At 46.7% G+C, this 13,069-nt stretch overlaps 1 protein-coding gene across 1 annotated transcript; it reads left to right on the top strand.

The window, feature by feature from the left end:
- The first annotated feature begins 11,834 nt into the window (after positions 1–11,834).
- LOC140905615 (olfactory receptor 52R1) lies at positions 11,835–12,881 on the top strand. Its single transcript, XM_073329123.2, has one exon. It carries the CDS (start codon positions 11,835–11,837, stop codon positions 12,879–12,881), a length of 1,047 nt encoding a protein of 348 aa, XP_073185224.2.
- The last annotated feature ends 188 nt before the right edge of the window (positions 12,882–13,069 follow it).

The raw sequence follows: 13,069 nt of genomic DNA, 5'->3' as shown, positions 1-13,069 counted from the left end.
CTATCATAACTTCAATGGAAACAAATAAAGAGTGCTTATTGTTCAAATAACTTTGCTTTTATTGCCAAAAAACCCACAACACCATGCACACACACACAGCTGAGCATAAGTCCAGCTTTCATTTGAAAAGGTGTCTGTGGAGGTGGAGTGAACGGTAAAGTGAGATGTCCCAGAAATCGGAAAGGAATGAGTGAGCGGAGTTTGGGGAAGACATGGGAAAGAGTTCTGAATGTGCTAAAGGGGAGGGCGGGCACCCATCTGCTCAGTCTGGAGCATCAGGAGGGACTAGCATGTTGGTTTGCTGCTCCAAAACTTTTATCAGTCTCTCCATTGCATCCCTAGTGTATGCCTCATTTTCTTTCCTTTCCTGCTTCTCGCTTTCCCTCCACTGCCTGCATTCCGTCTTGTCTGCATCAGAGTACTGCTGCACCTCCCAGAACATATCTTCCTTGCTCCATCTTTGGTGCTTTCTTATCCGGTGGAGACACGCAGCTGGAGTGGAGGGGGTACCTCCTTTCAAGAACATATCCGGTGAAGCACAAGTAACAATGACCAGAAGCATTATTGTTAACTATATGTACAGCATTGAAATGCTACTTTAAAATACACCACTGGTAACACACCAGTCTCTTTCCCCATTAACCTTGACAAGCACACAAGTCGGTGAACAGTGCAAGCAAGGTGAGTGTTTCCAGGGGTCGGAGACGCTGGGTGTGGGAGAAAAGCAATGGGCCAATTACAGTGATAAAATCAAGCAGGGTATCTACACTGGCACTTTGGTGACAAAAAGTTTGAGTAAAAACCTTGCAACTCTCGTCCAGGTGGCTTTATTATGTCACTGAAACTGAGGAGTTCCGTCATGGAAAGTGGCTTTGAGGTGTTAACACCTCTACTATTTTGTCACCAGATGCTGCCTTTTAGTGAAAAAGCTTGGCAGTGTAGACAAGGCCTCGGGACCAATAAGGGAAAGTGAGTATCCACTCATGCTTCCTGCTGGTGCCTATAAAGGTTTCCCACACCAGGATGTGTAGGAATTATTGACAAAAGGAGCGCCATAAAATATGGAATTGGCATTATTAGGGTCAGTTGTTCATAATTCATTTATCTGAATAATGAAAATATAATTTTTCAGTGTGTGTGGAGAGACCAACCTGCTTCATCCATGAGAACAGCCTCCAGTAGTGCATGAAGTGTCTCATATTAACACTGTCTCTCCATCCAGGCATTTGTCCTGCAACTATCGCCCTACAGCCTGGGCACATACAGGAAGTCAGGGAACATACGGTATATGCAGGAAACATAATTCTGGACACTTTCTCCCCGAGACAATGTCCGATTCCAACTCAACTGACTTTACAAACCCCTCCACCTTCATCCTGTTGGATATTCCTGGCCTGGAGGCAGCCCATGTCTGGATCTCCATCCCCTTCTGCGCCATGTATGCCATAGCCATCTTGGGGAACATCAGCATCCTGTTCATTGTGAAGAGGGAGCCGAGCCTCCGTGGGCCTTTGTACTATTTCCTCTGCATGCTGGTCATCACAGACCTGGTCCTGTCTATGGCTTTCCTACCCAAAATGCTGAGCATCTTCTGGTTCAATTCCAGGGAGATCAATTTCAGTGCATGCCTCACCCAGATGTACTTCATTCTCAGCTTCTTTATGATAGAATCTGGGATCCTCATGGCCATGGCTTTTGATTGCTCCGTGGCCATCTGCGATCCCCTGAGACATTCCACCTCAGAGGGAAAGGGGAAAGTCTCAGGAACTGGTGAAGGGAAGAGAGAGAGTCTCCTTGATTCCTCTACAGCGGTGGGAAACTGCATGCTTCCGGGGTAGGGGTGGTTCAGACCAGCTCTTGCCCTTCAGCTGAAGGCAGCTCTGACTCAGGGAGAAAAATGTCTGTGTTGCAGCTAAACAAGGGACAAGTCCAGTGCTAGGCAGCATAGGGAGATGTGTTCCAGAGGGGAGCCTAGAGAAGGGTGATAGAATCACAGAAATCACTGAGGAGGTGCGTGTGAGTTCCTTTAACACTGCAGCAGGAGGCAACACCACCCCAGGAAGGGAGGGGCGTGTAGAGCCTGCCACAGAGACAACTGTCCAGGCTGTTAGCTGTGACTCCTTCATGGCTGACTGGGGGATAGATTCCACTCTAGAGAGCATAGGAGTAGGTGTCCTAGGTGAGGCCCAGAGGAGGAAACTGGGGGACGAATAGTGGGAGTACAGGAATGTCTCCTAACTGATTACATGGGGGAGGATGCCCAGGACAGAATGGACGATTCAGCATTTGTGCTCGCAGGCACCCAACCTGTGGCTCAGCCTTTGAGAAAGAACTGACCTCCGGAAGAGGAGCCATCACACAAGTTGGGCCATTTCCTGCACAAATCCAGGTTTTCTCAATCTCTGCCCCCCCCCTCCCAAACTCACTCTCCTGCTGGTAATAACCCATCCAAAGTGACCACTCTCTTTACAATGTGTATGATAATCAAGGTGGGCCATTTCCAGCACAAATCCAGGTTTTCTCAGCCCAGCAGAAGAAGCTGTCCTATCTCGGGGCCTCTCCTTCTGCCCCTCCACCCCCACGAACATGATACAGTTCTGTGGTGACCTAGAATCCTATTTTCGACGTCTCCGACTCAAGGAATATTTCCAAAATACCTCTGAACAACATACTAATCCAAAGAGGCCTCCCTACCAACACTACAAAAAGAAGGATTCTAGGTGGACTCCTCCTGAAGGTCTAAACAGCAGACTGGACTTCTACATAGAGTGCTTCCGCCGACGTGCACGGGCTGAAATTGTGGAAAAGCAGCATCACTTGCCCCATAACCTCAGCTGTGCAGAACACAATGCCATCCACAGCCTCAGAAACAACTCTGACATCATAATCAAAAAGGCTGACAAAGGAGGTGCTGTTGTCATCATGAATAGGTCGGAATATGAACAAGCGGCTGCTCGGCAGCTCTCCAACACCACTTTCTACAAGCCATTATCCTATGATCCCACTGAGAGTTACCAAAAGCAACTACAGCATTTGCTCAAGAAACTTCCTGAAAAAGCACAAGATCAAATCCGCACAGACACACCCCTGGAACCCCGACCTGGGATATTCTATCTACTACTAAGATCCATAATCCTGGAAATCCTGGGTGCCCCATCGTCTCAGGCATTGGCACCCTGACAGCAGGATTGTCTGGCTATGTAGACTCCCTCCTCAGGCCCTACGCTACCAGCACTCCCAGCTACCTTTGAGACACCACTGACTTCCTGAGGAAACTACAGTCCATCGGTGATCTTCCTGATAACACCATCCTGGCCACTATGGATGTAGAAGCCCTCTACACCAACATTCCACACAAAGATGGACTACAAGCCGTCAAGAACACTATCCCCGATAATGTCATGGCTAACCTGGTGGCTGAACTTTGTGACTTTGTCCCTACCCGTAACTATTTTACATTTGGGGACAATGTATACCTTCAGATCAATGGCACTGCTATGGGTACCCGCATGGCCCCACAGTATGCCAACATTTTTATGGCTGATTTAGAACAACGCTTCCTCAGCTCTCGTCCCCTAATGTCCTTACTCTACTTGCGCTATATTGATGACATCTTCATCATCTGGACCCATGGAAAAACAGCCGTTGAGGAATTCCACCATGATTTCAACAATTTCCATCCCACCATCAACCTCAGCCTGGTCCAGTCCACACAAGAGATCCACTTCCTGGACACTACAGTGCTAATAAACAATGGTCACATAAACACCACCCTATACCGGAAACCTACTGACCGCTATTCCTACCTACATGCCTCCAGCTTTCACCCTGACCACACCACACGATCCAGCGTCTACAGCCAAGCTCTGCGATACAACCGCATTTGCTCCAACCCCTCAGACAGAGACAAACACCTATAAGATCTCTATCAAGCATTCTTACAACTACAATACCCACCTGCGGAAGTGAAGAAACAGATTGATAGAGCCAGAAGAGTTCCCAGAAGTCACCTACTAGAGAACAGGCCTAACAAAGAAAATAACAGAATGCCACTAGCCGTCACCTTCAGCCCCCAACTAAAACCCCTCCAATGCTTTATTAAGGATCTACAGCCTATCCTGAAGGATGACCCAACACTCTCACAAATCTTGGGAGATAGGCCAGTCCTTGCCTACAGACAGCCCCGCAACCTGAAGCAAATACTCACCAACAACCACATACCACACAACAGAACCACTAACCCAGGAATCTATCCTTGCAATAAAGCCCATTGCCAACTGTGCCCACATATCTATTCAGGGGACACCATCACAGGGCCTAATAACATCAGCCACACTATCAGAGGCTCGTTCACCTGCACATCCACCAATGTGATATAAGCCATCATGTGCCAGCAATGCCCCTCTGCCATGTACATTGGTCAAACTGGACAGTCTCTACGTAAAAGAATAAATGGACACAAATTAGATGTCAAGAATTATAACATTCATAAACCAGTCGGAGAACACTTCAATCTCTCTGGTCACGCAATTACAGACATGAAGGTCGCTATCTTAAAACAAAAAAACTTCAAATCCAGACTCCAGCGAGAAACTGCTGAATTGGAATTCATTTGCAAATTGGATACTATTAATTTAGGCTTAAATAGAGACTGGGAGTGGCTAAGTCATTATGCAAGGTAGCCTATTTCCCCTTGTTTTTTCCTACCCCCCCCCCCAAGACGTTCTGGTTAAACTTGGATTTATGCTGGAAATGGCCCACCCTTGATTATCATACACATTGTAAGGAGAGTGGTCAGTTTGGATGAGCTATTGCCAGCAGGAGAGTGAGTTTCTGTGTGTTTGTGGGGGGGTGAGAAAATCTGGATTTGTGCTGGAAATGGCCCACCTTGTTTTTCATACACATTGTAAGGAGAGTGCTCACTTTGGATAAGCTATTACCAGCAGGAGAGTGAGTTTGTGTGTGTGTTTTTTGGAAAAAAAAGTGGGGGGGGGGGTGAAAAAACCTGGATTTGTGCTGGAAATGGCCCAACTTGATTATCATACACATTGTAAGGAGAGTGATCACTTTAGATAAGCTATTACCAGCAGGAGAGTGGGGTGGAAGGAGGTATTGTTTCATGGTCTCTGTGTATATAATGTCTTCTGCAGTTTCCACAGTATGCATCCGATGAAGTGAGCTGTAGCTCACTGAAGCTTATGCTCAAATAAATTGGTTAGTCTCTAAGGTGCCACAAGTACTCCTTTTCTTTTTGCGAATACAGACTAACACGGCTGTTACTCTAAAACCTATCTCCCCTCAGTCACCTTTCTCCAGATCTCATTGGCGACAGTGTCTCCAGTCTCCAGCCTGTTTCTGTTCACCTGCTGCTTCTCCCCTAGAGGCTGAGTGAACCCCCCTGGGATTGCGCACAGCTAGATCATAAATGGTGCAGACTCCTGTGTTGCTGCTGCAGATGCCGGGGTGAGCGAGGTGTGGGAAACAGCTGCCTGCAGGGGATTCCCAGGGAAGACGCGCCTGGCTCGGAATGCACAGGTACCCATCTCTTGCTGAGGAGCTCACCTGCTCGACACACCCACTGCAATGTGGGCGAGATGGGCTAGAGAATAGGTCTGTGGTCCTTTCCACTCTGCGCAGCCATTAAACATTCTGGGGCCCTTGCCACAGGGGATGTGTTTGCGCTAATTTCACTGGCCAAAATGTCCCTCTTTCCTCTACCCCTGGCTGATGGCCTCCAGCAAGTGAGAAGGGACCTGCAAGGGTCAGCTAGTCTAACCCAATACAAAAATGTAGGATTTGTTGTGTTTAAACCATCCAGGACACATGCTATCCAGCCTCCTTTGGAAAACCTCCAGTGAAGGAGCTTCCACAACCTGCCTAGGCGACTGTTCCAATGTCCTGCTGTTCTTACAGTGAGGGAGTTTTTCCTGAGATTTAATCTCAATCTGCTCTGCTGTACTTTGAACCCATTGCCTTTTGTCCTGCCCTCTGTCTCAAGAGAGAAACAAATTTTCCTCATCTTTTTATGGCAGCCTTTCAAATATTTGAAGATTGCTATCATGTCCATCCTTAATCTCCTTTTTTCCAAACTAAACATACCCAGTTCATTCAGCCTTTGCTTGCACAGTTTGCATTCCATCCCTTGGATCATCTTTCTCGCTCACCTCTGGATCCTTTCCAGTTTCTTTACATCCTTTCTAGACTGGACCAAAATTGCACACAGCACTCCAACTGAGACCTAACCAGTGCTGAGTAGGGCGGTACTATCACCTACCATGACTTGCATGCTATGCCTCTGTTAATGCAACCCAAAATTGCATTTTACAGCAAAAGAACCCCCACCCCTGAGAGCTATTGCTATATCAACCTAACCCCGATGTAGAGAGAATGAGGTCGAGAGAATTCTTCCATTGACTTAGCTACCATCTCTCGGGGATGTGAATTACCTACCCTGATGGGAGAACCCCTGTCATCCATGTAAGTAGTGTCTACACTTCGGTGCTTTGCAGTGTTGCTGTAGTGTTTTAAGTGTAGACAAACCCTCACGCAGAGCTTCCAGAAAAGCATCCAGTCTGGATCTGCAGACATGGGGCGTTGGAGAATCCACCACTTACTTCCCTTTGCAGTGCAAATCATTTGGCCCATATTTCCGATTGGAATTTATCTGGTTTCAGCTTCCAGCCATTAGGTCTTTCTCTGCCTTTCTAAACTAGATTACAGAGCCCATTAGCACCCACTGTTTTCTCCCCAGGGAAGTCTCTGCTTGATTGTCTTTTTGATGAGATAAATAGATGAAGCTCTTTCAACCTTTCTCTGTCAGACATCTTCTCCAGTCTCCAATCATTAATATATTTTCTTTCTGCACCCTCTCCAATTTTACAACATCCTTTTTGAAATGGGGACCCCAGAACTTGATGCAGTGAGTTGGTTGTCCACAATCAACCCTAAATCCTTTTCAGGATCCCTGCGTTCCATAATACAGTGCCCTAGTCTGGGGGTCGGGCTGGTATTCCCTGTTTCGAGAGGATCACTTTGCATTTCACTGTATTAAAACATTTTATTTACATGGGCCCAGCTCAACAAATGCTCCAGATCAATCGGTATGCCTGCCCTCATTGTAACCACTCTGCCAATCTTTGGGTAGTCCGCAAATTTTACTTGCAACAATAATCTATTTGCTTCCAGATCATTGATGAAAATATTGAATAGCATCTAGCCTGGAACTGATCCCTGCAGAACCCCACTACAAACCCCCCCATTTGCGGACAATGGCCCATTGACAACTGCTTTCTCAGATCTCTCAGATAGCCAGCTTTTAGTCCATTTAACATTTCACAAAATCTACTGGTATTGTACAGTGTTCATTTTTTAAACTGAATGTTTTCCCCTACTAAATCCAATGCCTCAGAGAAGTCGAAGTCTGTTGCATCTCTTGGTTCCCTTGATCAACCAAACGTGTTCTTTCACGAAAGGATGAAATTGGATTTATTTGACAAGACCTGTTTCCATAAACCATGTTGTTGACTGGAATTAATTAGACGCCTAGACTTTTTTTTAAACTTATCCCATATCAGCTTTTCCATTGTTTCCTGACTGCCTACTTCTGGTTCCGATTGAGATGTGTGGTTGATCGGTCAGTTTATAACTCTGGTGTTTCTATCTCTGAGGTTCTACTGTAGATGCTGTTTAACATCCTCTTTGACTGCTAATGGACTGGAAAGTGTTTCATCACCGTGTGTGATCTGAGTACCTGATACTGCTCCTTTCCAAACGCAGAACAAAAACATTTCTTGAACACATCTCCCTTTTCTCCAACATTAACAAGTTTCCTTTCTCCCTCACGGAATTGGCCTTTACCTTCTCTAGGATTTCTTTTGTTCTTAACAACCTGCTTTTTGTTATCCTTAGCCCTGCAAAGCATGGATTTCCCCCTGATCTCTGTAATGTCCCGTATCAATTTTCATAACTTCCAATTTGTATTGCTTGCTATCTATTTTCCCTTTTTACCATTAGTTATATATTGCTTCCCGCCCCGCCCCCGCCCCCGTTGCTGCCTTCACTTTGCTACTGAACTGGGTTTTTAACCAAAGTTCTCCACTTTCTTGACTGTGGAATCAACCCTTTTTAGCTCTCTCATAAATTCTTGTTAAAGAACTTCCATTTTTCATTCCCATTTTTCTGTCTAAATTTTTCCTCCCACTCAGTTTTGCTGATCATTTGTCTCCTCTTTGGGGAATTGGCCCTTTTGAAGGGTATCTGTAGATAGCTATTACTGGCTGGGAGCTGTTCTCTGTTTGTCCATTCAATGTAATCAGTTCCATTCTTTTATTTTATTCTCCTCTATTCTATGCCTCATTATTTGTCTCTTCTTTAAACTAACCAGTCCTAGACTTTTCAGTCTCTCCACATATGGCAGCCTCCCCCTTTCTCACAGCCTGCCTGGGAAATCCCCTTTCTATCTGCTACATCCTTTATAGAGACTGGGTGACCAAAACTGAGTGCATCTCCAGAGCAGGATATTCTCCCTCCCAATCCTTCGGCATCTGAACATTGTCTTTGTTGTGGTCACTGCCGCAAATGAGCAGGTGTTTCCGTGGAGCTGCTATCAATGACGCCCCAGTCTTTTCCCTGAGGTGGGTTCTAGTTGGGATGTTTCCCCCGGCGCATGTCTTGGCAAAGGTGTTTTTTTCCCCACTTTCAGATTTTCAGTAACTAGGTGAATGAGAAGCTTCCTACAGCTTGGCTCTGTAGCCTGGGTTTCATTGCATTAAGGCTATGTGAAAATTGGCAGACTTTTTTCACTGGAAGTTTGGTCAATGACGAAAAAGCCATTAAAGAAAATCGTTGTTGCATGTTCACACTGCCTCTCTCTTTCGGCATAGCACGTCCACACATGGGGCGGTTGCAATGACAGTGAGAGCAATGCACTGTGGGTAGCTATCCCACAGTTCAGCTCTCCATCTTGTGCACATAGGTGTTGTGGGAAGGCAGAGCAGATCACAGCATATCATGGCTCCAGGCTCAATGTCCCATGATGCATTTATTTCCGTCCCAGCATTTTCCAACGTCCTGTGTGTCATTTTCCAATGTCCAGTGTTTTCTGCTCAGTCTGCCCCCTCTGTCTGCGGGAATGGATCCCGCACAGCTCTCCTAGCTGTCAGTAGCACATCGCGAATGGCAGTGGAGTCAATCTCGAAGCTGCGAAAGCAACAGGAGTCACAGTTGCCTGACACAATGTCTGACACGGATAAGAGCAGCATTAGATTGCTTTTGGCATTCACAGAACAGCTGAGCATGGTGGAACGACATGTTTGGGCTCGGGAAACTAGCAGTGAGTGGTGGAATCGCATCGTTCTGCAGGTCTGGTATGACGCGCAGTGGCTGCAGAACTTCTGGATGTGGAAAGCCACCTTCCTGGAATTGTGTACTGAACTCACCCTAGCCCTCCCGTGCAAGGACACCCAAATGAGAGCTGTGCTCTCGGTGGGAAAGCACATGGCGATTGCATTGTGGAAGCTGGCAACTCCAGGCTGCTACTGATCGGTCTCAAAATGGTTTGGAGTTGGGAAGTCGACCGTTGGGGCTGCGTTAACGCAAGTGTGCAGGGCCATTAAGCACATCCTGCTGCATAAGACCGTAACTCTTGTGGACGTGCGTGACATTGCGGATGGCTTTGCAGAAATGTGTTTCCCCAACTGCAGAGGGGTGATAGATAGCACACATATTCCAATTTTGGCACTGGATGCCTTGTGATAGAATATATTAATTGGAAGGGGTACTTCTCCATGGTGTTATGGGTACTCGAGGATCACTGTGGGCATTTCATTGACATCAATGCAGGGTGGTCCTGAAAAGTGCATGACGCATGAATCTTTAGGAACACCGGCCTTTACAGAAAGCTGAAAGTGGGGACTTTCTTTCCAGACCAGAAGATCCCCACAGGGGATGTTGAAATGCCCATAATGCTCCCAAGAGACCTGACATACCCTTCAACACCAGGGCTCGTACCTGGGAAACCTGGATAACAGTAAGGAGCATTTCAGGATTAGGCTGATTAGGAGTAGAATGATGGTGGAATGTGCATTTGGCCGATTAAAAGTGCGCCGGTGATGCCTTTTTGACAGGGTAGACCTCAATGAGGAAAATATTCTCCGGGTTCTAGCCATGTGTTGCATCTTGTATAATACTTGTATAGGTAAGGGCATAAAGTTTTCTCAGGGGTCCACTGCTGAAACAGAACACATGGCTGCTGATTTTAAGCAGTCCAATATCAAGGCTAGCAGATAGCACAATGGGGGGCAATTCAAATCAGGGAGGCTTTACGGCAACACTTTGAAAATGAGAACAAGTAATGTTTATTGCTATGCATGGAATTGTAATGCATAATGAAGTCCAGTTTTGGTAGGGTAGGAAGCAGTTGTGATTGTTCTGGGCCAGGTTTCAATGTAAGGAAATGACAAAACTGCTTGCTAGTTTGCTGCTGCCATCTGTTATCATAACTTCAACGGAAACAAACAAAGAGTACTTATTATTCAAATAACTTTGCTTTTATTGCCAAAAAACCCACAACACCATACGCACACACACACTACTGAGCGTAAGTCCAGCTTTCATTTGAAAAGGAGTCTGCGGAGGTGGAATGAACAGTAAAGTGAGACGTCTCAGAAATCGGAAAGGAATGAGTGGGGAGAGTTTGGGGAAGACATGGGAAAGAGTTCTGAATGTGCTGAAGGGGAGGGCAGGCACCCATCTGCTCAGTCTGGAGCATCAGGAGGGACTGCAGCATGTTGGTTTGCTGCTCCAAAACTTTTATCAGTCTCTCCATTTCATCCCTAGGGTATGCTTCATTTACTTTCCTTTCCTGCTTCTCGCTTTCCCTCCACTGCTTGCATTCCGTCTTGTCTGCATCAGAGTATTGCTGCACCTCCCGGAACATATCTTCCTTGCTCCATATTTAGTGCTTTCTTATCCGGTGGAGACACTCGGCTGGAGTGGAGGGGGTGCCTCCTTTCAAGAACATATCCGGTGAAGCACACGTAACAATAAACAGAAGCATTATTGTTAACTATATGTACAGCATTGAAATGCTACATTAAAGTACACTGCTGGTAACACACCAGTCTCTTTCCCCATAACTCTTGACAAGCAAACATACCAGTGAACAGTGCAAGCATGGTGAGTGTTCCCATGGGTGGGGGACAGCGGGCGTGGGAGAAAAGCAATGGGCCAATTACAGTGATAAAATCAAGCAGGGTGTCTACACTGGCACTTTGGTGACAAAAAGTTTGAGTAAAAACCTTGCAACTCTCGTCCAGGTGGCTTTATTATGTCACTGAAACTGAGGAGTTCCGTCATGGATAATGTCTTTGAGGTGTTAATACCTCCACTATTTCGTCACCAAACGCTGCCTTTTGGCGAAAAAGCTTGGCAGTGTAGACAAGGCCTCGGGACCAATAAGGGAAAACCAGTATCCACTCGTGCTTCCTGCTGGTGCCTATTAAGGTTTCCCACACCAGGATGTGTAGGAATTATTCACAAAAGGAGCACCATAAAATATGGAATTGGCATTATTAGGGTCAGTTGTTCATAATTCATTTATCTGAATAATGAAAATATCATTTTTCAGTGTGTGTGCAGCGACCAAACTGCTTCATCCATGAGAACAGCCTCCAGTAGTGCATGAAGTGTCTCATATTAACACTGTCTCTCCATCCAGGTATTTGTCCTGCGACCATCACCCTAGATCCTGGGTACATACAGGAAGTCAGGGGAATGTACGGTACATGCAGGAAACAGCATTCTGCCTCAGTGTTGCACACCTTCTCCCCTAGACCATGTCTGATTCCAATTCAACTGACTTTACAAACCCATCCACCTTCATCCTGCTGGGCATTCCTGGCCTGGAGGCAGCCCATTTCTGGATCTCCATCTCCTTCTGCACCATGTATGCCATAGCCATCTTGGGGAATTTCAGCATCCTGTTCATCGTGAAGAGGGAGCCGAGCCTCCATGGGCCTTTGTACTATTTCCTCTGCATGCTGGTAGTCACCGACCTGGTCCCATCTACGGCCATCCTGCCCAAAATGCTGAGCATCTTCTGGTTCACTTCCAGGGAGATCAATTTCAGCGCCTGCCTCACCCAGATGTACTTCATTCTCAGCTGCTCTGCGATAGAATCTGGGATCTTTGTGGCCATGGCTTTTGATCGCTATGTGGCCATCTGCGATCCCCTGAGACAGTCCACCACTCTGACAAATCTTGTGGTGGCCAAAATTGGCCTGGCTGTGGTGGTGCATGGTGTCATGCTCATACTGCCCTATCCCTTCCTCGCAAGTAGGTGGCCATGTTGCAGAGCCAACATCATTCCAAACTCCTACTGTGAGCACTTCGCTGTGGTGAAGCTGGCCTGTGCCGGTATCCGCCTCAGTAGTTACTACAGCCTCTCTGTGGCATTCTTGGCAATCGGTCTGGATGTGCTTTTTATCACCATGTCCTATACCCAGATCCTCAGGGCCATCTTCAGCCTCCCAACAAAGGACGCCCCGCTCAATACTTTTGGGACATGCAGCTCCCACCTTTGTGTCATCTTTGCCTTTTACGTCCCACATCTATTTGCCATCATCGCACAACGGTTTGGGCACAATGTGGCCCTGCATTTCCATGTTCTCATGTCCAACGTGTACCTCCTGGTGCCCCCAATGCTAAACCCCATCATCGAAGGGAAAGAAATGAGTGGGCAGAGTTTGGGGAGGACATGGAAAAGAGTTCTGAATATGCTGCAGGGGAAGGTCCCATCTGCTCAGTCTGAAGCATCAGGAGGAACTGCAGCATGTTGGTGTGCCGCTCCAAAACTTTTATCTCCCTTTCCATTGCATCCCTAGGGTATGCCCCTTTTTCTTTTCTTTCATGTTTGTCGCTGTCCCTCCAGTGCCTGCCTTCCATCTTGTCTGCATCAGAGTACTACAGCATCTCCCAGGACGTATTTTCCCTGCTCCATCTTGGGTGCTTTCTTATCTGCTGGAGTCACTTAGGTGGAGTGGAAGGGTGCCTCCTTTCAAGGACATAACTG

The sequence above is a fragment of the Lepidochelys kempii genome, chromosome 1 (assembly GCF_965140285.1).
Source record: "Lepidochelys kempii isolate rLepKem1 chromosome 1, rLepKem1.hap1, whole genome shotgun sequence".
Taxonomy (NCBI): Eukaryota; Metazoa; Chordata; order Testudines; family Cheloniidae; genus Lepidochelys; species Lepidochelys kempii.
This window is presented reverse-complemented; position numbering and strand designations above follow the sequence as displayed.